This window comes from Apteryx mantelli, chromosome 15 (assembly GCF_036417845.1).
Source record: "Apteryx mantelli isolate bAptMan1 chromosome 15, bAptMan1.hap1, whole genome shotgun sequence".
Taxonomy (NCBI): Eukaryota; Metazoa; Chordata; class Aves; order Apterygiformes; family Apterygidae; genus Apteryx; species Apteryx mantelli.
In genome coordinates this window covers 7,458,994-7,486,902 of record NC_089992.1, presented here as the reverse complement: position 1 = coordinate 7,486,902, position 27,909 = coordinate 7,458,994, and the positions used below count along the sequence as shown (strand labels likewise).

The 27,909-nt window shown below is 55.0% G+C and overlaps 1 protein-coding gene across 1 annotated transcript; it reads right to left on the bottom strand.

The window, feature by feature from the left end:
- RGMA (repulsive guidance molecule BMP co-receptor a) lies at positions 1-27,909 on the bottom strand. The gene is made up of 4 exons (XM_067305332.1): positions 27,804-27,909; positions 19,436-19,551; positions 4,819-5,330; positions 1-2,003 (listed from the first exon to the last, which is right to left on the bottom strand). The coding sequence occupies exons 1-4, from the start codon at positions 27,815-27,817 to the stop codon at positions 1,293-1,295; spliced, it is 1,353 nt and encodes a 450-aa protein (XP_067161433.1). The 5' UTR covers positions 27,818-27,909; the 3' UTR covers positions 1-1,292.

The window sequence follows — 27,909 nt, the reverse complement described above, 5'->3', positions numbered from 1 at the left end:
GGGGGGAAGGAGATTACTGATGGTTTCGAGCCAGGGAATGGACATTTGGGGGCTTTTTGGGGGGGGGTCCTCTGCTGCATCCCATCTCCTGGCTGGATTTCTAACATTGCCCCATTTCAGATTCAAGCCCAGCAGGGCTTAAGGTGCAACTGGTCTGAAATGGGGTAGCAAGTCAGGCCCCAGGACTAGGAGAGGAGCAGAGACCTAGCAGCAAACAAACAGGGAGCGAAGCTCCCACTCCGCTCCCGGGGCCCGGCTGGCTCGTGGGCTTCCCTTGCGAGCGCTCGGGAGGGGGTGCAGGCCCCACCGTTGGCATGGGGCTTGGGAGACGGGCAGATCGGGTCTCCCCGCTGACCAGCCTCCCTGCTGCCCATTTTAGGGGAGCGAAGAGCAAACAGCACAAGGAACTCCTCCAGTGCTGGGCAAAAGTTAAAGAAGCTACTTGAATACTGGCCAGGTTTCTCCTGTTGCAATCAAGAGTCCTCAGCGGGTCTGGGCACAGACACCAGGCAGCCAGGAATAAAACCTACTGAGCGAATCAGCCAAGTGAACAGGCTAAAACAGGAGATGCCCTTCGAACCACAGCAAACACCAGCCAGGACTTGAGGAGCACGTCCCCCGCCCCTGCACCCAGAAGCTGCCTTGCGCCCACCAGCCACCAGAGCAGGACAGCCCAGCACCGGCAAAGCGCCGTGCCGTTTCTCTCTGCTGCCTGCTGTCCCTGCTCCTATCTGCCGCTTCGTAACGGTGCTTGCAAAGGAGCAATGTTACGTCGAGAGCCGGGCGTGCAAAATGGGCCGCGGAAGGGGCTGAGCGCTTTAACAGCGCAGCAGGAAAACTGGAGCGCAGCACCCGGCGAGTGGAAAGCCCAGCCCCGTCCTGCCTCCTCGCGGGCACGGCTCCCCTAACACAAAGCCACGGTCACAAACGCCAACATCACAGTCACCACGAGCATTTTCAGTACCACGAGGGAGCACTAAGAGGAGGCAGGGGCTCCCCGACATCCATACTACTGGGAGGAGGAGGAGGAGGAGGAGAGGGGGAGGTGAGGAAGCGCCACGTGAGGTATGGTCCAGCAAAAACTCCTAACCGGTCCCGGGGGCAGCACGTTCCTCCCAGGCAAGACCTGGGAAGGGGAAGGGCTAGCACTGAAGAGAGGGGCTGAGATTTGAGGACGATCCTTTAGCTCCCAGCTGGATCCGCTATCCAACCTCTCATTGTCCAGCACCGCCGTCGCGTCATCCCTTCCTGCTCCCCTTTCCCCACTCTATGTGGCACGTGGGAGTAAACATCTACAACGACACTGACCAACACCAACTCAAACACAGCAGTGCTGCCCAGAGGGCAGCGAGGGCCCGAGGACGCCCTGAGGGAGCCGCGTTGCCAGGGGCTAGGTCCCGTGTCCTTTCATAGAGGTGCAGTTTGTCCTTGTTGGAGTGAAGCACCTTCACGTCCTCAAAGGCGTAATAAGCAGCCAGCATGAAGTTGACATCCCCCGTGGTGAGGAGGTCGAAGACGCAGGACTGGAAGTAGAGGTCCTCTACGGGCAGCTTTTCCCTGCACTTGGCCGTGGCTGTTTCGTACGTGAAGGCCTCGGGGGAGGCGGGGAGGCTGGGCCCCTTCCTACGAGTGCGGCCCTCTGTGGCCTGAGCGGAGCGGAAGGTCTGGAAGTCAATCTGTTGGTTGAGCGGGCAACCGCGGAGACACAGGTACAGGCCCTGATTGTCCCTATCCTCCACAGCATTCACCACCTCCTCCGGCATGCGCACGGCGAAGGTGAGGTACCGGCCCACCTGCCTCACCACGATGGTGGTGCCAATGTACTTCGCCTGGATCTCAATGTGCTGGCCCGAGACCTTCTCAGTGATCTTCAGGCTGTTGGCTCCATGTTTGTCTCCGCCATTCTTGGAGCCGTCGGCAAAGGCAGCAGGCAGCTCATCCATCTCTGCCTGGTACACTTTCTGGTCCACGCACTCCTGGAAGCTCTTGAAAATGATGGTGAGCTGGGGAGGAGGAAAGAAAGGAACAGCGTTACAGCCAGTGCCGACAACCCAAGGAATATACAGCCACCACAGGAAGGAGTATGGGAGTGGAGAATCAGCCTGCTCAGACCCTTCAGGAGCAGGGGTTTCAGCAGATGGCAGGGAGCTTCTCCTAAGATGTGCCCCAACTTTTAGGCCCCCAAACAAGGTCGTCCTGCCTCAGCACAGAAGCAAGGACACCATGCAGGCAAGTTGCATAGAGGCAAGAACCAGAGGTGGGATTGAACCTAAACCTACAGTCTGAATCTGAGCTCTTATCTCCTGGCCTAGCACAAGAGCTCTCTTGTAGCTGGGGCTTGTGTGGAGTATCATGAATTACAAGCTTGTCATGGCATGCCTGTGCACATATGATCGTCTCGCCTCCAGGGCTTGGCAGCTGGCAGGGGAAGACGAGTCCTGACTCTCCTGGAGGTGGTGAGGATTATCCATTGGCTCTCATGGCATTTAGACCTGAAGGGCCTGGCCTCCTCCCTTCCCCAGCCCACTTGCAGACAAACAGGGTCTGTTCCTCTAGACCTGAGGAGATGCCATGCTCCATCTTAACCACGCAGACATGCATGCGTTCCTCACGCTCGAGTGCGGATGCCTCCCTGTGGAGGGATGCTAGCAAAGGCTGAGCCCAAGACAATTCCCCACCCACAACCTAGGCTCAAACTTGGGTTGCTTCCAGGAGTGGGGGACCTCACTGCACTTGTTCCTCCCTCACTTACTTGGCTCCTGCAGGCTGTGCTGGGGGGAGGCTTGATGAAGAAGAGGAAGACCAGAGTTTGCTTGGAGGGGAAAGCAAGTTTGTTCTTCCTCTTGCACCTCTTTCCCTGAGGGAGAAGTGAAAAAGGGAGCCCCCTCCCTGCATGTGGACTCACAAGAAGGGGCAGAATGAGACCAGCTGGAGCTCTGTGGAAGGGGCAGGGCCAGAAAAGAGATGACTCCAATATCCACATGTAAGCCGTGAGCTCCACAGTCCAACAGCCACGTGGCAGATATGCCCAAAGGCTGGATATGAAGTGAAAAAATGAGACTCCCCTAGGACTGGGCTGAACATGCTGGTTGCTCCCACCACCTCTGCTCCCAGTGCCCTCGCAAGGGGCCCAGAGCAGCTGTGTGCAGGGCTGTGGAGATGTCACTCTCCCAAGCACTCTTCTCCCAAGGTCCCAGATGCTCCCAACCCTGCAGCAGCCCTCATATCCCCACCTCAGCCATTTCCTGAGACACCAATTTTCCCTGGCTTTCAGGCTGCACTGTCACTTGACCTGTCACTTGAACTGTCCTTCTGCTACTTCCTCTGATGTACAGCCCTGCATCTTGCTGGAAGTTAAAAGGGTAGATCAGAGGCTGCTGTGCAAAACCACAAGGAGCCCCATGGACTAAGAGGCTCTTGTCCTTTCCAACAGCACATGGTCCTCTGGCCAAAGAATTACCCAGTAATTTTTTACATAGCTCATGCTGCATCCCTCCTCACCACAAGCCATGAGGCAGATAAGGGGGAAAGAGATTCACATAAGATAGTGGTCATCCTGGGATCTAACGTAGAAATCCCTGGTCCCTGGGATCCTCAGCCCCCCCCCCCCCTCAAGCTAGACTTCTTTGCAAGGCTTCAGCAGGTTTTAATGCCATTTGGAAGCTGAAAAGATGTTGAGAGCTACATTAAGTATTCCTTAAGGAGGTTTATTAGGGACAGATCAAAACCAAAATGCTATTCCCACCTTGCACTGAGAAGGTCACACCTAGAACTGAAAAGAGCTGCTTTGAATTCGTCCCCGGACCTCACGGTTGCCAGGATATTTTGGGGCTCCCTGTTTCACAGCATTTCTAGGTAAGATGCAAAACTCTATCAGAAGAGGGGCCTGGCAGGGAAGCCCAGCATCTCACACTGCCCCAGCTGATGTGCATGCCCTGAAGCCAAATCCTGGCACCCTGGGCTTATTAACGGCACATCTGAGGGGTGTAGTACTGGTTACAGCTGTAACGGTACCACAGAGCAGTGTTGGGCCTGTGGGAGATGTTAGGCAATGGGCCAAGGCTGCCAACAGCCACCACTGTCCCTGTGCTGGCAATGACTGTATCTGCTTGTGTGGGAGCTGAAGCTTTTCTCCCCAAATGTTGCTCTCCAAAGCCAAGGTGCAGCCACACCTCTTTTAAACCACCAGCAACCTGCAGCAGGCTACAACCTGTTCCTTGCGTTGGCCTGTTGCACTCTCTCGCCCACTTTGCTCCCAGATGGGGCTCTCCTGCTTTGAAGGGCTCGGAGGGCAGCACCCACCACCCAGCAGAGGGGTGGCACAACAGAGACAGGAAGGGACAGGGACAGTGAGATCGGGTGATAGTGGGAGACAACAAGTGCAGGGAAGGTCCCCTTTTGGCCCCTGCATGGAAAGAAAGGGATACGAGAAGCGGGACTGGGGTTTGTCCCCCAGAAGTTGCTGCCCTCATTCCTGGTCTATCTGTTCACAGCTACCTAGAGTCCCCCAGATGGGAGCCCTCCACCCCTTTGGCCATGACCGTCCTCTGAACTGCACCATCTCAGCCTGCTAACCATGAAGAGGCCTCAGGAAGAAAGCATGGGTCGTTCAAAGGAAAAACAAAGCTGGGAGTGGAGGAAGGGGAGAGAGTCAGGGCAGGCATCTGAGACTTAGGGCCACTCACGAATTCAGAGGGGCTCCCACCCCATCTTATCTTCCTCAAGGAGATGTGCAAACCGTGGAAGAGAAAGATGGTGGAAGGCAAGGCCATTCAAAAGCGCCTCCTCCCCTGACCACCTCTGCTCACAGACCCTCACCTTGCTCGTCGCGGTGGCTGTGGAGCCAGGCAGCACCGGCGTGTTGGTGACTTGGACGTTCAGGTAGTTATTGTCTATGAGCGGCCAAGCCCCTTGCACCTTGCAGGTCTGGAAGCTGTCTGTGAAAGTCCTGAGGTGGGGGTCCCCAAAGAGCCCACAGTGAGTATAGTTCGGAGTGGCCGAGTGTTTGTGAAAGCTCTTCTCGTAGTGGCAGATTTCGGGGCTGTCGGAGCGCTCCTGGCTATCCCCAGGGGGCAACGTCCGGAGCCGGGGCTGGGAAGTGGGGCCATCCTTAGAGCAGTTGTGCTGCACCATGAGATCGTCTATGCCATGAACGGCGGAGTGGTAGGCCAGGTCGCCCCTGCAGGTGCGGGCTGTGCGGCGGGTGCAGTGCGCGTAGGCGCGCAGCGCCGTGCAGAACTCGGGCGCCTCCTCCGTGCCCGGGGGGTGAGAGCCAGATGTGGCTGCCAAGAACTCAGAGTTGCACTTGAGGATCTTGCATGGAGACGTCACTGAGGGAAGGGAGAGGAGGAGGGAAGAGAAAACACAAGGTGATCAATACTCGGATCCCTGCTCCTGGCTAGTATCCCCCTGCACATAGGGGATCCAGCTCTAGGCTCAGCAAAAGCCATGTCTTCCTCCCTCGATCCAAGCTTATGACATTGACTCCACCACGTGATGGGGCCTCAGTCACCAGATGTGACCCACTCACATGACCCAACTCTCATGCATCAAAGCTAAAGAAATCGGCAAGATCTGCCCCACTTTAAGCCAAGAAGGGAAAGAGCATCCAGCCTTTAGATGAATCCTCCTGAGGGAAAACCAGGATGGGGAAGAATGGGATGTATTCATTAGCTGGCATAAGGCAGGATCATTAATGTGGGGGGAGATGAATTGGGGTTTTTAATGCCTTTTGCAGGCTTGACATTCATAACGCTATGTTGCCCAAAAAAACCCTGCGTGAACTACTGTGCACTGTGTTCAGACTGACTTCTACCATGGCAAAAATGTGTGTGCCCTCCCTTTTATCCATCCACAAGCATGCGGAAGCCCAATCCGGGCACTGCCGCCGTGCTCCAGGCACACCGTGATGCACAGAGCTACAGCATATGTTCGAGCAGGCTCTGTGCCAGCACCAGTGCCTTGCACACGCACAGCTGAGAGCTTTTTGCAGGTGCTGTAAAGCACCCAATCTGGTAGATCTGACACCACCAAGACAGCCCCATGCTGGTCCAACAAATCCCAAAGAAGGTGCCACCCTCAGCTTGATGAATAAGGACTCCAGGTCATGAGCTTGACCCCATTTCTCTCCTATAGCTGTTTGTTCCCCCTCGTACAAACCCTTCTTCTCTCACTACTGGCTCGAGACACCTCTGCCCTGACTCCCCCTTGCAAAGCCCCAGGACAAAACCCTCCTTCAAGTGCTGCAGTTGCCATCAAGGTCAGCCACTTCCAATGCGCGGCCGAGAGCCGGGTGGGAAGCACAGCACATGGAAGGACAGACACAGGACAAAGGAGTCTTCCCTGAGAGCTATCGGGCACCCGATCTGCGCCAAGCACCTTGACACAGCGGGTGCTCCTGCAGCCTCATTAGCGCCAGGAACGGTGCGTGCCCAACGGCAGCCTCCGTGCCCTCACCTCCGCACTTTGGAAAGCTGGGTGGAGATATGGGTATCAAAGGGAAATGTGTGAAAAGAAACAGGCAAAACCCTAATCAGCCCCCAGCCTCAGCTGTGTAGGTGACAGATCAGCTGCAAGCTGGAGATGCCTAAATCAGCAAGGAGAAGACTCCCAGCGTGCTGGGACCTACAAGGGCAAGACACTGTGCAGGGCAGCTCTGACGCGCTGATGCTCCTGCGAAGGGCTTAAATGTCTCTTGCAGCTTAAATGCCAGACTGAAAGGGCAGGAGCGATCCTGAGAGCTTGGAAAAATACTGCTTTTTCACAGAGCCTGCTGGGCAGGTCAGTAGTTTTCCGGGGCTCCCCAGCGGCTATTGCACCGAAGGGTTTGCTGCCCCAGCCGGGAAGCTTTCACAAACCGGTTTGCCAGACTGCTTATGGCTCTGCATGCGTCTCCCCAAAGATGCACCCCAGCACCACGGCTGCATCCTGCAAGTGCTCAGGGCACCAGCAGGGCCAAGGGCGGAGGAAGAGGCCGGATCTGCGAAGCTCTTGCTTCGCCTGCCGCGCGCTTCACCCAGCCCCGGGAGCAGGCAGGCGATCTGCCCACAGAAACAGCGGCAACTGCCGCGGTCTGGGGGGCTGGATGGGAGCGGGTGCCTCTGCCCTCCGCAGCGACCTCGGTTGGGAGCAGGGGAGCCGGCACCGGAGCCAGGCGCTGCTCGGGCAGGGGATGTCCCTTGCCAGGGCCCGTGCCTGCAGCCGCCGCGCCGCCTTGCCCACCCGCGCGCGCTCCCGGCGGAGGCGGCAGGCAGAGCCGGCAGGGCTTTTACCACGCTCAGCCTCGACTCGGCAGGGGCCCTGTGGCGTGCTGGCAAGCCGGAGGAAGGCAAAGAAAATTTTGGATCCTTTATTTTTTTTTCCCTTCCCCAATGCCTATTCCCCAGGGCAGTGTGGCTTCCCCGGAGCAGACTTGAAAGCAGCTGTGCAAAAGCACATGGCCTTCATTGAGCATCACGCAGCCGCGGCTCTGCCTCTGCCAATTTGGAGCCCTGCTGGGTGAACCCAGGCTCACACCACTTAAAATTCATGGTGTTTTCCTTCCTCTCCTCTTAATCAACCCCCTCAGAGTGCTTGGAAACTGGATGGGATCAGACACCAAACGTGACAAGAGCAAAAAAAGCCCCACCATTTCCAGATGCTTTTGCGGTGCCTCTCGCAGGCGGACACGTATTATTCCTGTCTCGGGGTTTGTTTAGCAGGAGGCTGGCAATGCGTTCGTGCCAAAATCATTTCGGATTTGTTTAAAAAGAAAGTTACAAACCCCAGTATTGTTTCAGGGACAACAGTATGTTTTAGTTTTAAACATTCCCTTGTAGTGCTGGAAACCTAAACATAGCCGGTGCTGGAAAACCAGGAAGGGGGAACGAGACTATAAAACACTACGCAGTTCTGCTTCAAGAAACAGCCTGTCTCCACTCTTTCCAAAAGGAGTGAAGTGCAAATAGGAAACGGTGACAGGTTCTTCACGGTTTGAAATTTCATGTTTAAGAAACTCAGATGCTAGCAACAGCACAGAGAGCACAGGGCTTGTTTTGTCCCGGCAGCGTCCAAACTAAACCTGCAAGAAACTCTGTGGAAAGCCTTCGTGTTCTTTAACTGGTCGTTAGCCAGAGGTAACTGGATAACAGTTGTTGACCTGGTACCTGGGCTCTGATATCTGCTAGGCCTTCTACATTTGCGGGTCAGGTTTACAATACTTGTTACGTCTTCTGCCTCCCTTTTCAGCCCCAAGATGGTGGATTTCTGCCAAAGACACTTTGCTTAACAGTGGGCTTCCCATCGCAGGCAGCGGATTTGCAATGGCAGGGCATTGCTCCGTGTTTCTCCCGCACGAGCGATACCACTGTGAATGTCCTGTTAGCGACAAACAGAAAAGCCTGGCTCCCTGACGTTCACCCCCTTGCTCCGGGAGGATCATACACGCTCAGAGGGAGCCGTCCCGATACGCTGCAGCTAGAGCAGTGCCAGAACTCGGAGAGGGTGAAGGCAAGGTGCTACTCGAGCCAGCTCTTCTGAGAAACGGTCGCATCAGGCTATCGCACACCTGCCCCAGTATCGATAACACCGTTGGAGCGATAGGAGCAAGCGCGTTTGCTGGCACGGGGCAGGCAGGCAGGCAGCGTTTCAGGGCGAGACGCTCGAGGTGTGGGTGTGGGTTCACCGGGGTGGAAAATAAGGAAATGCCATCTCACGCCCGCTGATGACAAACTGCATAAGCACAACTCTGTGAACTCTCCAAAACCCTCCTGGTGGAGGAAAGAAGTCAAGGAAGCATGTAAAAGCAACCCAAATGCCACTATTGCTGGCTATCCCCTATGACCGTGGTATCAGGCAACAGGATCCTTGCTCTCTTAGTAGTTATGCCTAAAACAAAGCTCGAGGGTGCTCTGGGGTTGCATGCCCTGACGGCTGTGTTGTAGGATTTGAGTTTTGAGGAGGAAAAAAGCTGTAGCATGTTGCTCTTTAAGGGCACGCTTCATTCGTTTGGATCAGGAGACGTACGCCATGGGCTGGGGCAGCGTTCGCTCCAGACAGAGCGGGCTCTGTTTCAAGCTGCTGGGGAGGAAGATTTTCCTGCTGCCTCCGAGCGACAGCATTCCTGGTGCGACATCAAACTATGCGTCTTTGCGGAACGACCATGGAGAAAGGCAAGGACACGGGGACGCAGCGGGCAGCGAGCCTCCAGGCTGCTGCTTCTGCAAAACCGATCGCTAGCGCTCAACGCTGAACGCAGCCCACTGCTGAGCGTAGCGCGCGGCCGCACGGCCAGTGGGTAACTCATGACTTTATAAGGTACTAACTTAAAAAAACGAAGGCAGGAAAGCCCATCTCCTTCCCTCCTAGGCCTGAAGGGGGAGCGTTCTTCTTAAAGACGTTATGGCTCCAGTTTTGGCACGCGTCCCCTTGTGCCGTTTCGCCCACGGCCCCATATAAGGCCAGATTTCAAAAGCCAGGTGCCGAAGTTGCAGCACGCACAGCGGCCGTGCGCGAGCGGGAGCGGGAGCGCGCGCGGGTGCGCGCGTGCACGTGCCGCTTCCCGGCCGCTCGCCTTTGCCTTCCCCACCGTTTTCCAACGGGTTCGGAAAAACGCCGACACCTTGCTCTGCGCTCGCAAGAGGTGCCGTCGCCTCCTAACCTCCCCCTCGCCGAGGCAGGCGCCGAGGTCAGCCCCATTTCCCGGGGGACGAAATACCCGTGGGTTTTGCCGGCGGGGCTCCGCGTGCCCTCGCTCCTTTAATCTGCTGGCACGGGCCGGCTCTTCGGGTGCCGGCCGCGCCAAGCCGCTCAATGCGGCGATTGTGCGACGGCCGGGCTCCCGCGAACACCTGCGTGACTCACGAGCCACGTGGCCCCGGCGGGAACCTGCACGGCGCAACGGCTCTGCCGGGCCCGGAGGAGCCGGGAAGCGCTCCGAGCCGGGAAGGGCACACGCAGGACCCTCTCCCCCCACCCCGCCAGCGCTCCTCGCCTTCTCCTCTCGTCCCCTCTGGCAGCAGCTGTGGCACTGCAGCACACGCTCGTTTGTACCCGTGCCAGGGGACTATGTTTATTCAATTCCACGTAATCTATTTTCCATCTACTCACAGTGGATCTGGTTTTCAACCACAGATGACCTAGCACGGCAACAAACCCCTCTCCAACGCAAAGCCAGCAAGTCTCTCCCAGGAGCTGGGCAACCACCTTGGCCCTGGGTGCCACCATCACCCTTGTCTGTAGCAAACGGCCCCTTGCCCTGGGGACAAACCCGTATCTCACGCTGGTGGCTTCACCTCCGGCTAGTCCTGCCACTCCCAGCCTCCTCCTTGTCTTCACCTTCCGCTTTCAAGCCACCTCGGGTCCTGTCACAGCGTGGACAGACCTAAGAGAGGGACAGGCTGGGACAGAGAGCGAACCTGCACCCGGCCCGCAGCTGCCGTCCTGCACTTCAACTGCCCGCACTGCTTTCTCGAGACCAACGGTTTCGGAACGTTTAAGGCCAGAAGAAAGCATTAATTTGCCTGGCCTGCGGACAGTCACCTCAGCATTTAACCTAGTGACCTGTGTTGGTTTAAGTGCATATCCCAATAGGACATCTCGAGCCCAAGCTGCGTACGCACTGAAAAGTCACCACTTCCTTCGGTAGACTGTTTGGAGGGCTTATCACCTTTGCAAAATGTGTGTCTTGATTCTGCCTGGATTTTATCTGACTTCATCGCAAGGGCATAAAAAGAACCAGTGATTTTCTCCAAAGCAGTAAAAAGTCTGTTAGTGACCAGTACGTTTCCCTCAAAGATATTTACACACTGCAATCAAGTCACTTGTCAATCCTTTAGATAAGCTAAACGGTTTGCACTTTTAAGTTCTCACTGGAAGGTGTTTGCCCAGCCCTGCAATCAATGCTGCTGCCTCCCTTCCCCCCGCTTCAGTTTTTCAGCCTCCCTTGCAAAATCCCGTACCCGGACGGGCGGCCACAGTCTCCCTGGGCCCTGCCAGCGCTGGTCGCCGCGCCGTGCTCACTGCCCGCCTGTTTTACACCCTTGGAGATCACACCTTTCGTTGCGGCGTGGCACCGGAGCGCTTGCACCAAGCTGGTTTTTCCTGCAACAACCTTTTCAAGAGTTCCCGATCTCCAGAAGAGCATTCCTCCATCCAACCGACCTCCCGGGGGCTGCATGCCTCCTGCCTCCACGCATCAGTTCGCACTTGGCCACATTAAAGCCACGCTTGGGGCATACAGCGGACCTGGGTCTCCCGGCTCTGCCCTCGTCATCGGCAGCCCGCGCCGACCCACCAGCTCGCGCGTTAGCTGTGCGTTTTATCAGCACTGATTTCACCAAGCGACTACGTGCGTTAAGTTTACTTCCATTCCCCGTGAAACCTCACTTAAAACATCCCCGCCGGACAGTCACTTTTTGCGATCGGTCAGTCACAACCTTCTTAACCCTTTGACCATTTTGTGCGTTCAGATCTCTGATATTCTGACAATTTTTTTATTACGCACCGTTAAACTGAACGTTCAGACGTATTACATGAGTGCGTCGAACTTTAACAGCCAAAAGGCTAACCTCAAATAATGAAATCAAGTCTGTGTGACAAGACTTACTTTTCAGCTATGTTGATTGCTTTTAATTATATACTACTAGCCTTTTAATTCCTTATCAGTGCACCCTATTTTCCTCTGGACTGGTGTCAGGTTACCTGGATTACTTTTACCTAAATCACGTTCTTTCAGCAAACTAGCATAGAATCAACGATTCTTCTGTTCCTCTGTAATTTCTCCAGTAATAAGAATTACTGGAAATTAGTTTCAGTGAGCCAAAGATCCCCTCAGCCAATTTTTTTAACTCTTGGGTGCATGTTAACCAGACTTGCTAATTTTAACATGTTCACTACTAAAAGATGTTGTTTAATATCCTCTTGGTTACTAACGGGCTGGAAAGTATTTCATCACCCACATGTGATGCAAATACATCATCCTGCGTCTTTCCAAATATATGGACTGAAGTATAGATGTGCAAGTCTTACACACGCAGTAAAAAACTTTTTTTGAGAACCCAGTAAAATGTAATTACCTTTGGCCTCAGATCTGAGCACCTAGACTTAGGCTCCTAAACACATATTTATTTAAGTAATCTAAATAAACATATTTATGCTGACACCTCAATAGGAAAGGCACAATTCTCCGAGGTGCTAAATACCAGCAACTTCAACCAGCTTCAAGGAAATGTGGGCTGCTCAGCTCCTGGGTGGACAGCAGTCACCACTAGTGCAAGAATGACCGGAAAAGAGTTAAAAATCATACTGCTCCCTGAAAAATTCCCCGATGGCATCCATTCCACCAAGATTTTCAGGAGTCCAAAGTAAAAATAGAGTGGATTAATTACATCAACCTTTGCATCAACCTCCAGCGCTACCGTTCTGCAGCGAGCCCCCATCGCAGCAGGGAAGTTTAAACGAGAAAAGCAGCGTTAGTGGTAGGAAAGTGGCAGGAGGGGGAGGAACAATTTGCGTGTGCGCACATGCACGCTTAACCTAGGAGGGAAGAGCTGGCTGAAATACATAGCAACACATAAATAATGCACTGCTTTAACACCCGATATAATGCATTCACGCTGTGACAGCGCTGGCAGGCCCCGGCGCCCCGTGAGCGCGGCGCAGGCTGCAGGGCGCGTGCCGGGTGCGCGCTGCGGGTGCCCCTGGAGCAGGGCTCCGGCAGATGCACGCTTTGGTGCCTAGGTTGGGTGTGAGTTTTGCACGGGTCAGCTGGCGTCTTGGCATGCTGAGGAGAGAAATTAAACCCGTAACTGCCCGTTCTGTGGCGCGGGGTGAGAAAGCAGCCCCCGCAGTGCCACCAACGCTGATGGATGGTGTCTCCCGAGCGGCGGCCGGCTACGTTTCGGCAGGAGGAGGCCGAGGGAACCATGCAGCGAGGAAGAGCCCAGTGGCCATCTGACCCAGGCAGCGTGAAAGGATTTGTGCACCATGGCAAGCGCTGGGCTCCTCCAGCGACCTCCTTTGAACTGTTAATCAAGCACAATCTTGCAGAATAATAGCCTGATTATTATTGCCTTGTTTGCATAACAAAGAGGCCCAATAAAACTGATTTGACTGGGCTCAGAGGGGGTGTGAAAGATCAGCCCTGAGAAAAGAGCTGCAGGAATGCAGCAAACTGCTCCAAAGCCTCAACCCAGGAAGAAAGACAATGCAATTTGCCATCAAGAAAAGCCCAATAGACCAATAAATTACCCATGTGCAAAGGGATTAGATCAGGTTTCAGTTGCACTGAAGTGGGGGGAGGAGGACCAGGAGGAGGGAACTGAAGGGGAAAAATAAACCTGACGCTCTTAAAGCGCTGGAGCTCATATTTTGCAAGGGTGTGCATGGAGAGGTTCACTCCGAAGGGGCCACCCTCCGTCCCCTGGGCTGGATTTTGCACTCTCTTCTGCTGGCAAAAGCAGCAGATGCATTAAGTCCGGGCGAAGGGCAGGCCGATAGAGTTACGCTAGATGCACGGCGGCGTATCTGAGAGCACACTTCAATCCAGGCAGCCTCTCTCTTTTAACCCAGTCCTTGTCCTGCTCGAGAGGATGCCGGGGAAAGGCTTTCTCCAGTTTCTTTATGTCAAAAGAGGGACACAGAGGGAGCGTTCTCATTTCAACCTGCGCCAACCACTAAAGCGTCCGGGGGACCCGCCACGGACGCCTCCCCTTTGTCCTCAGCGCGGAGTTCGTGGCCCCCCCATCTCTCCTTGCCCGGTGTCACGGAAACACGGGGCAAGCACAGGCAGGAAAAAAAGCGGAGTCAGTGTCTTGGCGGCTAGGGCACGAACCGGCGGATGCTGCAAGAGAGCCCTTGATTGCCCGTGTCACTTAGTCAGCTCTTTCGGCTCTGCGGATCAGCTCACCGCGGCCCCGGCATGCTTTGCAGAGGCGACCGCGTCTCTCCGCAGCCCCCCCGCCGTCCTAGGCGAGCCGGGCCGGGATCGCTGCTCCGGGCTCACCTAGCCATACCCTTGCCGGGAGAGGGGAGGGCTGGTACTCGCAGGGCGAGCGACGACCACGCGTCACTCGGCTCTCAGCCGGAGGCCCTGAACCGCTGAAGATGCTGCTCTGAGAGCTGCAGTCAGCGCTTGGGAAGTCTGGAACGAAAGCGAGACAGGCTCAAAGGCGGAACAAGGCATTTACACCCAAAGCAGCAACAGGAATCACTGACTGACCCCTTCTTTGCTCTTAAAACTGAATCCTGGCATTCAGGGTTCGATGTCGCTTTTGCAACAACTGCCGGTGCATTTACCCGCTCCACGGGAGCAGCCCGACCTCGCCGGCGCTGGTGGAGGGCTGGGAGGACACGGGATGTGCTCCCCATCATGCCATGGGTACGCTGCGAGAGCTGAGGAAGAGGAGCGAGGGAAGCCAGCCGGGTCCCTGCCGCCGCGAGCGTCGTGGAGCGGTGACGGCATTTACCCACAAGCAGAGCAAAGCGGCGGTGGCTTTTCTCCCTCCTCGTGCCCGGCACGACGCATTGCACTCGGCCTGCGCCCCAGCCAACATCTCCAATGATGTACAAGGATCCTGCAGTCACCGGCCAGGGCAGCCTCGAGCGAGGCTTTGGGATCGGCAGCCCTGGATCCCAGCGCTTTGGGTTTCCAGCAGAGGCATCACGCTTTCCGCACCGGAGTCTTTTCCCCAGACTGCCTCTGCGAAGCATTTGAAGGCACCACCCTGGGGCCCCTCCAGGTGTGGCAGCGGGTCCTTCTCCCTCCTCCTCCTCCTCCTCCACCCCCTCCTCCTCCTCGCCGGGCCCAGGCAGGCGGCAGAGGCTGGGGAGGGAAAAGTGCTTTATGCTTACAGGTGTGTATTCCCTCTAGGAATAACCATCCCAACCGTGCTCTTGTGAAATTGCAGCCCTTCAAACGCTGAGCTAAATGAGACACAAAATGAGGAGATGGAGAAAAGCCCGGAGCACATAAATCTGGATGAGGCAAATTTATACAATTAAACGCCTGCCAAAAAAATTGCGGCATCTCAATCGGAGGCGTTGATTTGAGCGCGGGGTGGGGGGGGAGCGGCGGCCGCTCGACTTTCACAGATGTCCTTCAGCCCCACGCAACCTATGGACAGCTCGCACAAATGCGTGCACAACCTCACGTCTTCCTGGCCTGTCCTGGATTCGGGGACCAAACCGCTTACGTCGATTATGGAGAGCAACCCTGTCCCTCGCGCGCACCCGACACAGACCCTTGCACCGCACGCACACACCCAGCAGACACCAAACTCGCTCCCCACGGCTCGAGCTCCCGTGGGAGCAGAAGACAGTACCTGTCCCTCCTTCAAAGCCACAAGTTTATTCATTTTTAAATGTATCTCATTGCTAGGGCCCCTGGGCTCAGGTTTTAATTTTAAGAGACTAAGTCACTTGCTGACTGAAAGACGCCCAAGCCTGGCGTCTCCCGCTGCGCCCCGCGGCCCACCCGGCCTCATCCATCCCGGCGAGGAGGCGCGCGTTGCCTTGGGCCCTCAAGGTGGGCGAAGGCGGCGCTCTCCAGGCCCCGCGGGCAGCAAAGCGCAGAGGCAGGGTCTGCCCCGGGGACATCCCACCACGTGTCCTTGTCACCTCAGAAGGGGCTGGCTGGAGTGCGTCACATGGCCAGAAAAGAGGCAGCTAGCAAGAAAACCAGAACGCCCTTGAGCATCATTAGGGGCTTTGGGGACCAAAGTCAACAGCTGTGCAGAAAGGGCAGGAAACCGAGGACCGAGGAAACACCTGGGACTCAAGGGAAGCTTGGGCTCTGTCTGACCCCTGAAACCCCCCCATAACACGCAGGGAGAGTTTTCCTTGCCTGGAATTAAATGCCAAAACTCCCCTCCACTCTCATAGGGTGCAAAATGGGACTCAACAACCCTTCTGACGATCCGCCCAGAAGGATTTGCTGTTCCCGCATCCGCAGGGAAGGCAGCCTTCGCCTGCCCGAGCACGGCCCCGGCCGGGCCGCGAGACAGCCGCGCAGCGGGCGCGCGCGAGGGCTGCGTGCGCGTAGCAGCCGGCTCGGGCTGCTGCAGCGAGAGCCCAGTGACTTCATCAAGGGGGTGGCATCTGGTTTTGCCGGTGGACATAATTCAATTCTGCCCCTCGCTGCAGGAATTTCAGCTGGCGGAGCAGTGATTTAGTAAGCCGGGCTGCACTTGAGTGCAAAGCAATCTGTGGGCTGCAATCGAACGCCCGGTTATTCTTAGAGCTCAGGGACAAGGAAATAAACATCCCCATGATGGGAGCTCTTCTTTTAATGCCGGTCGTTGCCAACTGCAGGCTACCAAGCTTTCTGAAGGCCTTCAGGAGCGCTCCCCTTAGAAGTGCCCTCCTGGTACTGCGCGCAGCCAGGCAGGGCTCTGCCCGCACGACCTGCAGCATCGCGACCGGATTTGCCGGGATGCACAGAAAAAGGCCAAGCTCCTTCCTCACCACTGCATCTCTGAGCATCCCCCTCTGCTGCTCCTAAGACCCCTTCCCCCCCGCGCATCCCTGCCAAAGCCTGCGGTGGTTTCTGGGATATGCCCGTTAGGGAGCCGGAAGAGAGACCGCAAAACTCATTGCCGCTGTGGCCTGAGCCGGCGCTGCAGCCAGGTCTCCGGAGACAGCAGGTTAGTGCGGAAACCGAGCAAAGCCCCCAGGTTAGGAAGCTGTTCGGGCCGCACCGCTCCGTGAGCGCTTTCCTGCGCCCGGCTGGCAGGGTGCAGCCGCGCAGGCCACCGAGAAGGACACCTCAGCCGCCGGCGTTATAAACCCTCCGTCGCCCTCAATATCCCCCCCCCCCCCCATTCCTAGTAACCAAGGGCCTGGAATCTGCAGAAGGCAATTCTGGAGGAAAGCAAGCAACACATCCGCCCCAGCCGCGTTGGAAAAGGCGCCTCCTCTCAGCCCCGCACGGTCCTGCTGGCAGTGGCAGAGGAGTCCCTCTTCCAAGCCGGAGCCCAGCTTCAAGCGAGCAACAAAACAGGGCAGCCAAAATATTTCCAGGTTTACGTTTGAATCCCTGCCTCCTTCCCTGCCCGAACAACACCCCGCGCTGGAGCGAGTCCCCCCTGCCGCCACCTTGCCCTGCGTCCCCCCAGCACTGGAAGCGCTCCCCGGGCTGCCGTTTTAAGTGTCCGGAAGGTGCTTGAACAGCCTCCAAGCCCCTCTTCTCAGTTTCGGCTCAACGCTGGGCTCGCATCCCTCCCTGCCGCTGAGAGAGAAGCCATTCCCCAACCAATCCCATACACCTCCAATAGGGCTGGATCCTTCTCCGGAATAAACCACACTGCCTGCACGGATCAGGGGCAGAAAATGCCGCTCTTTGGGGGCAGAAGCGTGGCAGGGCTGAGGTGGCAAAGGGCTCGCGAGCCGGGAGAGCTAGAGCACGCCAGTGTGCGCGGGGAGGGGGGCAGCGCCCGAAATCTTGCGGAAAACACCAAGGATTTTCCACTGCTGGTTGGATACAAAAGGATTTTCAGGATAATTCAGCACAGCCCGGGGACCGTCCCAGGGCCTTGCTCTGCCCGCGTCTCCTTGCAGCGCCGCGCCGCCGGGCACAGTCCCGCGAGCGCGCCGGGGGCAGCGCTGGCCGCGGCCTCGAAGGCCTCGAAGGCGTCGAAGGCCGGGTCCGTCCCGGGGCCGAAGCCCCGTCGCGTGACAGCGGCGCGAGAGGGAGCCGGCGCCGGGGCGGGCGCGCGGAGGGGTTGAGCCCATCAGTACGCAGGGCAGGGCTCGGCGAGGCGCAGGTCCGTGAGCCAAGCCGCCCCCACGGGGAGCCCGGGCTCCGCCGGCGCCCCGCTCCCGCTGGCTCCGGATCACCTCGTTTTGCCAGTTCTTTGCACCTTATTTGACTGCTGAAGGCAGAGTCAGACAAACCAGCCAACCGGATCCTGTATCAAGTTCTTTCTTGCACCGTAAATCTCAAAGCCTCAATGCTTCAACTCAAACGCTCCATAAAGGGAGTTAAGCAACATATACTGGATCGGATCAAAAGTTCCCAGAACAAGGGAAAAACAAACACAAATGGGTTTCTCTGCATCCAGCCTGCCTGGGCGCTGAGAAATCACCGCTGTGCAGGGAGAGCTGGAGGGACACCTTAGTCCTGAACAGCACCGAAAAGGCTCCCTTTACTGCGTTTGGGTGAAGGGGGAGGAAGGGCGTAAGGCATTTATTTATTTATTTATTGCATGTGTGTGCAAGACTGCTTCACCTACGGTTATGCAAAAGAAATGCAGAGGCAATTTAAAAAAAAAAAAAAAGGAAAGGCATGCTTTACTGAAATAAAAGGATAAATCGGGATCTTAACTGTTAGGGCTTTTCTTTCTCCCTCCTGCTTTCTCCCTCTTTTTCTCTTTTTTTTTTTCCCCCTTGCAAATGAAAAAAAAAAAAAGGAGGTAAAGAAACTGGAGAGTTTTGGAAGGAACAAATCCGCCTCTGTGGACTTGGTTTCCCCTCCCCCAACAAAAACAAGCACTCAGGGCTTGAAGGAATTTGCAGGCAGAGATCTGCCAAAAACATTGTGAAAAACTATGGGGGATTCATTGGAAACAGATGGCGTTTTCAGCTGTAATTCTGAAATTCTCTCCTTTTCTGACACAATACAAACAAACCGGGCACACGACGGCGGGGGGGGGGGAGACGGCCAGGGGGGCCGGCCCAGAAATGTTATCGGGCAGAAAGATTAGCAATCGGTGCAAGCGGCCGTGTGTGTGTGTGTGTGTGTGTGTGTGCGGGGAAGGGGAAGGGGAAGGGGGGCCGGGCGGCGAGGGGTTTTGGCCGGGGGATCAGATGCTCGCAGGACCATTTGGTTGCCATCTAGCCATTTGCTTACACCCTCTGACAGCAGAACATCTCCCAGCCCGGCTCGTGCAAGTTTTCCAACTAAACAATGGTGCAAAGCAGACGGTGGGGAAAAAAAAAAAGGGAAAAAAGAAAAGAAAAGAAAAAAAGAAAACGCAGCGAAAGCCGGCGGCGGCCGCGGCCCCCCCCGAGCCCCCGGGCAGAGCCGCGGCCCCCACGCGCGACACCGCCCCGCGGCAGCGCGGCCCCCGGGCGTCCCCGTGGGCATCTGTGGGGCATTTCGTCCTCGGGAAAGGGAGGACGACGGAACCTGCCTGACGGCTGCTGTCAGTAGCGAGCCTCAGCCCGCCCTATAAGCGGGGATTGCTGTTCTTTCCACCTTTCGTGCGCACCGGGGAGACAAAGAATATGAGGTCAAGGCACCCCCCCCTCCGCCCCCCGCCGCAACTGCTTGGGGAAAAGCGAGGGAAAGGGGGGGAACACCAAAACGGAGTCCCCCTTGCTTATTTTAAACATGTGGCAAGCTGCTGCAAAGAGAGGGAGAGAGAAAGAGGCCCACAGACAGGGGTAACAGACTGCTATCCAGCGGCTGCGAGAAATACAGGGGGAAAAAAAATCTTCAAAACAAGAGGCTGTTCCTTACCTGAAGGGAAGATGCAGAGAAAGACAGGGAGGATTTGGAAAAGTCCCAGGGCTGTGGATCCTGCCCCTCTCCCCATACCCATCCATCCAGCTCGAGCTTTAACCACTATCCTCTCCCTGGAAGAAGAGTTTAAAAAGAAAAAAAAAAAAAAAAAAAAAAAAGGAGAAGGGAAGAGAGGAAGAGAAAACAAAAGGAAAAAAAACAAATCAATTGAAAGGAAGAAGGAAAAAAAAAAAATCAAAAGCCCCACATGGCTGCACGGAGCGCTGCGCTCGCTGTGCAGGGCAGGGACAGGCGGCCCCAGCTCGCGGGCTCGGGTGGCCTCTGCACTGCAAGATTACACAGACTTTTTCTCCTTCTCCTCCTCGCCTTCCCCTCCCATTACCGAGCAGCCCCGACCATCAATCATCGCGGCCGCCTTCCAATGCCGCCATCCTCGGCGGCGCCTCCTCCTCCTCCTCCTCCTCCTCCTCCTCCTCCGCCGCCTCCCCGCCTCCGGGGCCGGCCCGCCGCTCTCGCCGCCCCCGGGGCCGCGGCCGGGAGCAAGCGGGGGGCGAGGGGGCGGCGGGTGGCCCCGCGGGGGCGAGCGCTGGGGCCGGCTGCCCCCGGCGCCCGCGGGTCTCCCTGCCCTCGGCTGCCGCTGCCGCTCGACGGCTGCGGGGAGGCTGCGGCGCGGCGGCGGCGGCCCCCGCGGGGCCCTGAACCGCGCGTGGGCTCGCTCGCGTGGGCTTGCCCGCGGGCAGCCGGGGCCTCCTCGCCCCTTGGGAGAGCGCTTGGGGTCTTCCCAGCGTTGGGGACTTCGTCTGCCCCGAGGGGCAAAGGGACCGCGGCCTCCGTACCACGGAGGGGGGGACTGAGGCAGGGAGGCTTTAGCAAACTCCCGTGGCGAGGCAGGACCACGGAGGGGGGGGACTGAGGCAGGGAGGCTTTAGCAAACTCCCGTGGCGAGGCAGGACCACGGAGGGGGGGACTGAGGCAGGGAGGCTTTAGCAAACTCCCGTGGCGAGGCAGGACCACGGAGGTGGGGGGGGACTGAGGCAGGGAGGCTTTAGCAAACCCCCGTGGCGAGGCAGGCGCTCCTGGCACGCAGCCCTCGGCTCTGCCTGCCACCTCCTACGGCGAGGAGCTTCGCCGCGCAGAGCCGGCCCTGCGCTGCAGTAGGTGCGAGCGTTTCACAACCCGTTCCAGGTCATTCACCCGCACCTGCACTGGCAGCGGTGAAGAAAGCCCGGGTGACTCAGAAACAGCAGGTCTCACAGATAGTAATCATTAGACCGATAGTCCCGGGAGACAGGAACCACTGTCCGGACCACCGAATCCAGCCGCTAGCCCGCTGGAGGACTAATCCAGAGGACTAACAGGTACCTGTGCTTCCTCAGACTGACGTGAAAAGGCATTGCAAGGGCTTTGCCAAAACCTCTGTCACAGCCTAGCTGGTGCTGCCAGCCCACACGTAGCTCTGCATATGCAGCTGGTCCCTCTCTCCGGGGGAAGGTCTCACCGGTTGTACTGGCACCAGTGTCCTGGGGCTCTCGCTTTGCCAGCACCTTTCTCCAGCCCAAGAGACCCTCTGGGTCAGACGGCGGTCCCTGGACCCCCTCCCTGCTCGTGGGGTGCGAATGAAGCAGCACCTTGGGGCACACTGGCATTTGCCTGCTGGGCTTCAAAATACTGCTGTTTTCTGCCACCAGCAAGGCCACAGCAAAAACGAGGCCGGCTGGTTGGACCTGCAGCCGCACCGTCCCAGGGGTTTGCTCCACTCAGGAAAAGGCTAAGCTGGAAGGAAAGCATCCCCTTAACACTACACCAGCACACTTAGATCTCTTTAAAATTTCCCTTGAAGGATGATTTAGTCACAATGAACTAAGACAACTTCATTTCTGAATGAGTGCCCACGGGTGTAATGTGCTTTAATTAATGTGCTTTAACTTCCTTGTTTTAGATCGTTAGCCCTCCTTTGATTGAGGGCCCCCCTGCCATCCTAATGTTTCATCTCCTTTCTCTTGGGGATCTTATATAGAGAATAAAAAAGACGCTTTTTTTTTTTTTTAACCCAGCCCTTCTCCCAACTCTGTAAAAGCTCTTTAGCAAAGGGTCTTTCCTCCTACAGCTTAGGAGATGTTCCTTGACTTTGTCTCTAGTTGTCTTGGAAATTCTCTGCTCTTCCCCCTCACAAACACCCTTAAGGATACTTTTTGAAGGGATGATAGCTTAAAGTCTCCAGGAAGATTTTGTGATCTCCTCCTTGCGGTGGATTGACTCTGTGATTCAGCTACAACAAACGTCCCTTGGAGGGTGAGGTGAGGAAGATGAGAAAGGTGTGAATATCCAAGAAGATATTCTCAGATCTGGTATCACCGATCTAGTTCTCCTTGTGGAGTTTGAGCCCCTTTGCTTCCAAATGGCAGCACACCAGAGTTTTGTCCAGGCTGCAACAGGAATTAAAATGAAGCTTTTCCATATGGGACCCATATGGGATCCAAAAGACTTGGGGCCTTGTCTGCTTGATTGGAGCTCTGTCTTGGTCCTGATCCCCCTACAGTTAGACTCAGACGATGTCCAGTAAAGCCAGTTTTGCTGCAGAAGAGCTGCCAGCCTGGGCCGAGCTGGGCAAGAGATGAAAGCTGGCAGGCCGGATCCAGACCTGTAGCGAAGGCAGCGTGGGAGGAACGCCTACCCCAAGCACCTCTTTGTGGGGGATGTCAAACAGGGGCAAATATGTCCAAGCCCTGCCAGCTGTGCTACCACCCAAGAAGAAATCCTCGCTGATGGGACGTGTAGGCAGCCGGAGCTGGAATGAGCCTGGGGGGAAGGGAGTGGACCCAGGAGCTGGGAAGAGTCTAGGCAGGGGGAGAATGAGGGAAAGGGGTTTTAGACCCCCCAAAACCGTCCTCTTGCTCTCACCTTGTCTTTCTGCAGTGCAAGCTTTGCTTTCATTTCAGTCTCAAAGATCTCACTTTGGCTATTTCCCAGGCTGATGACATATAGCATGATCTACTTACTTTTTAACTTGCACAACAGCTGAATTACTAACTTTTAAAATCCAGGTGCTAAATAGCTGTTGTGAGGCTGGTTTGATTGTTTGACCTAAAGCCCCACTTTGGCATTGCTGTGTGGTGGCAAACTTGCACATGTGAGACTGGAATCCAGGTAAAGCATTTTTTTTTTTTTTTTTTAATAAGACCTTTGTGAAGCTTCTGCCTTTGGTTTAGGGAAAACTGTGCTGCCATAAAGCAACAATCTGATGACACTGGCTCCAGTTCGTAAAAATTTCTCCTCAATTTTGCTCAGTTGCATCATGCATTGCAAATGGGACTGCTGTTTTTGGCATTGATCAAAGCAGAGGATTTCACTGGAGAAAACAACAGATGTGTCCAAACCGTAACAGCAGAGCGGGAAAAGGCCCCAAATAAGGTGTGTTTCTGAAATCCTGCTCCCCATTCCACATTTTACAAATCACCTTCACCTTTCTGCTTAGCTGAATCGAAGACCTGGACTTTAAATCACCCACCAAAACACAGGCAGTGTGAAATTAGTATCTCTGCTTCGCCTACGGGAGACGTCCAGCCTGCTAAACGTGGAACCAAGTGAAGTGCTGGCTGCCTTTTCCCTTGCTCCCTTCCTTCTTGAAGCCCCGATGGGCACCTCCATCTAGGCAGCGCCTTTCAGCATGAAGGAGCCCGACGCTCTTTGCAAACAGTATGTGGGAAACCACCCGCCACGCCGCGCAAACACCTCGGCGGGAACGCGCGGTTGCAGGGCGCAGCCGCCCGGCTCAAGGGGCAAAGGAACAGCCGCCGTCATGTACACATCGATTCTCTTGTTTAATGTCATTACGGAGGGGCGGCGTGCCTCCGAGTTTCGAGGTGACAAACAAGGAGAAATCGGTCAGTGTTAGCCGAGACGATTCTCCAAGGTATTTGCAGGATGAGCAGAAAGGGCACAGGTCCCAGAGGAAATTCAGCAGGGATCAGTTGTCTGAACTTTACTTTTCTGAATACTTCCCGGCACCCTCCCTGCCCTGTGTCACATCGCGCATGGCTGTGGGCTTCAGTGAGGCTAGTGAATATGTCTAATTTGAACCGTAAGGTTATAGATGATACCTCCCCTCACAGCCTTCCTAATGGAATTATTCAGTACCTATAATTATATGGCTAAAATAGTAAATACGGGTATTTCTGAGGACTGTAACTGGTAGTTAGAGGAATGGATGTCAGGACTCCTAGGTCTGCTCCTGACTCTCCCATGAACTTTCTGCATGGCAGCTCTTCATGCAGCTATCTCCACACATCTTCAGAAAGCAACTTTGCCTTCTCTGCCTCAGTGTCCCCACAGTAAAAAATGAGGTAGTGCTTGCCTACTGTGCAGGGAGGTGGGGAATTTAGTTAAGACATGTTTGCAAAGCTCTGTGTGATCTTCAAAAAATGTTTATGAGGGCAAAACTGTCTTCCCACGTAAGTCCATGGCAAAACACTCCTTGGCTTTTCTGAATGGAGGATCAACCTTGAAGAGTAACTCTGGCATGAATGTTCACAGCAATGCACAGTGCCTCATCAGCTCATAAAATGCTATTTAACATCTAGGACCATACAAGCCTGTAGCCTATATCAGATCCTTGTGAATTATCCATATTAAATATTCCTGGGCATTTCTATTGCTACTGATGGAACTTGAAAATATAATCACCACTCCGCAGACACCAAAAGATGCCTGTGAACCCCAGTGCTTAGGTGTTGGTGGCAAACCAGTTAAGATGAGAGAGGCTGTGCCTACCACCTGTCCTGATTCATTTTGTTCTATAGAGTTTCCATCAGTGAATAATCTTGGTGTCCGTTTTTAATATTCTGGATGCTAGACTGCAGGGAAAAAAGTTATCTGGTTGCTGAGCCTAGTTCAAGACTGGTTAGAAAATACCAGGTAGCACACTGGATCTCAGATTAGCAGATATTTGTTCTTTGCTGTTGACATTGCTCCCCTCTCACCCCGCCTTCCTCATTCTGCTGTTTTGCTTAGCTGTTGTGTCCAGCTATAAATTTGGCAAGAGATCACCTTTTTCACTGTATGTTCAAGCAAAGTCTAACATAAGCAGGTCCTGTCAAAGGTGTGCTGCTAAAATGAAGAACTGATTTTAACAGTGGTCATCTATACTTGATGTTCCTCAGGACAAAGAGTTTAGATGAACTCTGTTCAGGGCCTGGCCAGAATAAACGGCTATCGCCAGTGCAGGAGGATAATCCTGAAATGTTCTTCAATGATTTATATTAGTGTTTGGTTTAAACAGCAAAAAGCAGACCACTCCTTAAAGAAGGAAGAAAGGAAAAACACTTGCTGTTTGGAGTAGAAAACCCTAAATTATTCTCCGGGGAGGTCTGAAAAGTTATTCCAAAATGCTCATGGAAGAAAAACCAAACACCTGTGCCCTGAAAGATTCCTCTGTTAAAGAAAAAACTCAAGAAGAAAAAAAAAATCCTTCATCTTTTTGCAGTAACAGCCACACCTCAGGTCTGTGATAGTGGAAAACATTGCAGCTCATTTTAAAGACCTTCCTTTTACTCATCATTCAATTATTTACCATTTTACAGTTTTCCCTGCTGACAGCATGAGCAGAAACTCTCCTGTAGCTGTCAGATACCAGCTTTATGCTCCTGTATGTTGTTGTGCACCTTGAAGCAGCTCAGTAAGTGTCTAAAAAAGCTTCCCTACTAACCTGTCTTCCTCCACAACACAGCCTGGGTAGGGAAAGCATCTGTCAGGGGCCTCATTAGTGCCCTACACGTAACTTTTGCAGTAACTTAATGGCGCGGGTGGAGGTGATGGCATGGAGCTGGGCTTTGAAGGCAGATCTACTGCTGTGTAGCAAAGTGCGGAGAAGCTGGTTCACTGTTTCAGGTAACGAACCTGCCCACAGCTGCCTCTGTGAACATTAGACTTGCCAGTCTGGCTATTTGAAGAGAGGCCATTGGGTCGAAGGTATAATAAAATACAGCTTTGTGACAGCAATAAAAAAACCCCAACAATAATGCTTTCTTGACCTGCAACTTGCCATCTGCAGATAGTCATTGATTAAAAGCTTCCCTAAATGAAGCCGCTGTGGGTAACTCTGCTTTGGGTTCTCTCTTTACAGTGCCCACTCCAAACAGTCAGCCACAAAAGTCACATCTAAATGCTCAAAACTGGCCAGGCTGAACAAGGGGCAGGGAAGATGGGATGGCAGAAAACCTCCAGTCTCACCCGTGACAGCAAGCAAAACCAGCAGAGATATTTTCAGACAAATAGAGTTCATCACGTCAACTTTTTTGACTGGTGGCATTCATTGCTTTCTCCCCCTTCCCTTGCTCGCAATGCCTTGTGGAGTGAGCTCGGCTCTCACGCAAGGGAGCTTGTAGCCATCCCTTGTCCTGCAGGTCGGGGGACTGGCTAGGACTCCTCTTCTGGGCATTTGGCTCTCTGCAAGGAGCTGGTCTTCTTGGCCCAGTCTCCTCGTAGAAGTAAATACCAAACAACATCTCTTCAGTGTATCTTCTTCATGTCTGAACTCCCATCTAGAAAAACACATGGGCCGGGAGGTGCCCAAGAGCACATCTGAATGGCCAAACGCCAGCTCAGCAGAAAGGACAGATAAATCTGAACTGCCAAAAAATAAGCAGCACAGAAGAATCATGGAGAACTGTATGTTTATCAGCAGAGACAGAAACCAGTTTGTGTAGCAGGACAATAGGGCAACCTCATCTTTCTCTGCTGCTTTTAAAAACTGCTTGTGTCTTGAAAAAGTGTAAACATAGCTGCCTAATTCTCTCCCTCTCCAACTGAACAGGTCAGCTAAGGACATCTCTGGGGTCTCCTCATCTAAAGGTAACAGGGCTCTTGCCGAAAAATGCGGGCAAGCAACAGCAAATGTTTGCAAATCTAGATCTTGAGCACATTGAAGAAGGGGAGCTTGAAGGACCCTTCGGAAAAAAGCTTTCTGGATCCCTACCACCTTGCCTGCATCCCCTTGTGTCAGTTCCTGACAGCAATGGCCAGAAATATAATCCACCACAGGACACCTTTCCTGTCCTCTCAGTTACAAAACGCTAAGGACCCTGACAGCATCATCAGCCGATTTTAAACATTTTCCTGAATATCTCCTAGGACAGAGACATTCCTTCTTAGGAGGAAAAGCAATAGCAAAAATCTTGAATCCAGCACCTCTGTAGGTATTTCAGTAAACGACGCTGGATTGCTGCGGTAGGTGTTCCTGAACAGGGAGCAGCTTTCAGACGGGCACATGTGCTTCCTCCCCGGATTAAGTACAGCTCGAGGCTCTCGTTCCCGCTGGGTGGTGCTGTTATCCCTAAACCATTTGCCAAAGTATCCAATTTATAAAATAAATGCAATCCAACGCCGCCTTAAACCACATGACATAACAGCAGCTTGCAAGCTCTCATTAAAATCTCAATTTGGGGAAATTGATTCTACCTCTGAGCAATTGCGATGCAATTACTCCAACAGGCAGCAATCAAGAATCACATCAAAACAACACCAAACTTTCATCTCCTGCCTCACAACCACCACCACAACAAAAAGCACCTGTCTTGCAAACACAGCCCGGTTTCCTTAAATGTATATAATGTTTGGGTCCCTGAGTGGAAGCAAGCCTCGACAGGGGTTATTCTGGTGCCTCTGAAATGTCCTGGCTCGGGGCGATATTCTGCCGCTTTGCACCGCTCCCTCCTTTTTTTCCCGGCTGAGGTTAATGGGCTGTGCACGGAGCCGGCTCACGGGGAGGAAGGGGGCAAAGCGGAGCCCCCCGCGAGCGACCCGCCGCCCCGCGCGGCTCCCCGCGCTCCCCGGCGGCCGCCCCGGCCCGGCTCCCGCGGCCGCGCAGCTGTCAAACCTCGGGCCGGCGGAGCCCCCCGGCCCTGAGCCCACAGGATTTGGGGGGAAAGCTGGGCATCCCCGCAACCGAGCCACGCCGCTCTGTGTCATAGGGATGAGCCCCGTGACGAGCTATCCAACGGGAAGGGCAAAATGCTGGGGGTGGACGGAGGGAGGGGGGGGGAATATTTGCAGTTTAGATGAGTGGCCTTGCAATGAAGCAATCCATTGATTTAGCCCGGGAGGGTGCATTTTTAGTGGCAACCATCAAAGGGAGGATAGATAAAGACCCGCACGCACGGCGGGCTAGCGCTGAGCCGGCCGGAGGGAGATCGGGCAGAGCAGCCGGGAGGAGCCGCGGTTTCTCGCCCAAACGCCTCGGCGGGGAGGAGGCTGATGGCAGCGGGGAGCAGCAGCCTCAACAGGTCCCGCGGAGGCGCCCGCGGCCGCGGAGGGAGGCGCGCAGGGCTCGCCCGCGCCGCCCCGCGCAGCAGCCCCGCGCCCCGCTTACCTTAGCGGCCGCATCAGCCTCGCCAGCCCGCCGCGGGGGGTGGTGCAGGGAGCGGCGGCTGCTTTTCCAGGTGGGGGGGGGGGAAAAAGGAAAAGAAAAAAGAGAG

Bases quoted from the DNA above. Each gene is read 5' to 3' on its own strand.
- RGMA (XM_067305332.1), bottom strand. The intron at 5,331-19,435 runs GTAAGGAACAGC...CCCTTCCCTCAG, and splicing joins TCTCTGCATCTTCCCTTCAG to TGACGTCTCCATGCAAGATC. The intron at 2,004-4,818 runs GTGAGGGTCTGT...CCTCCTCCCCAG, and splicing joins CAGCCACCGCGACGAGCAAG to CTCACCATCATTTTCAAGAG.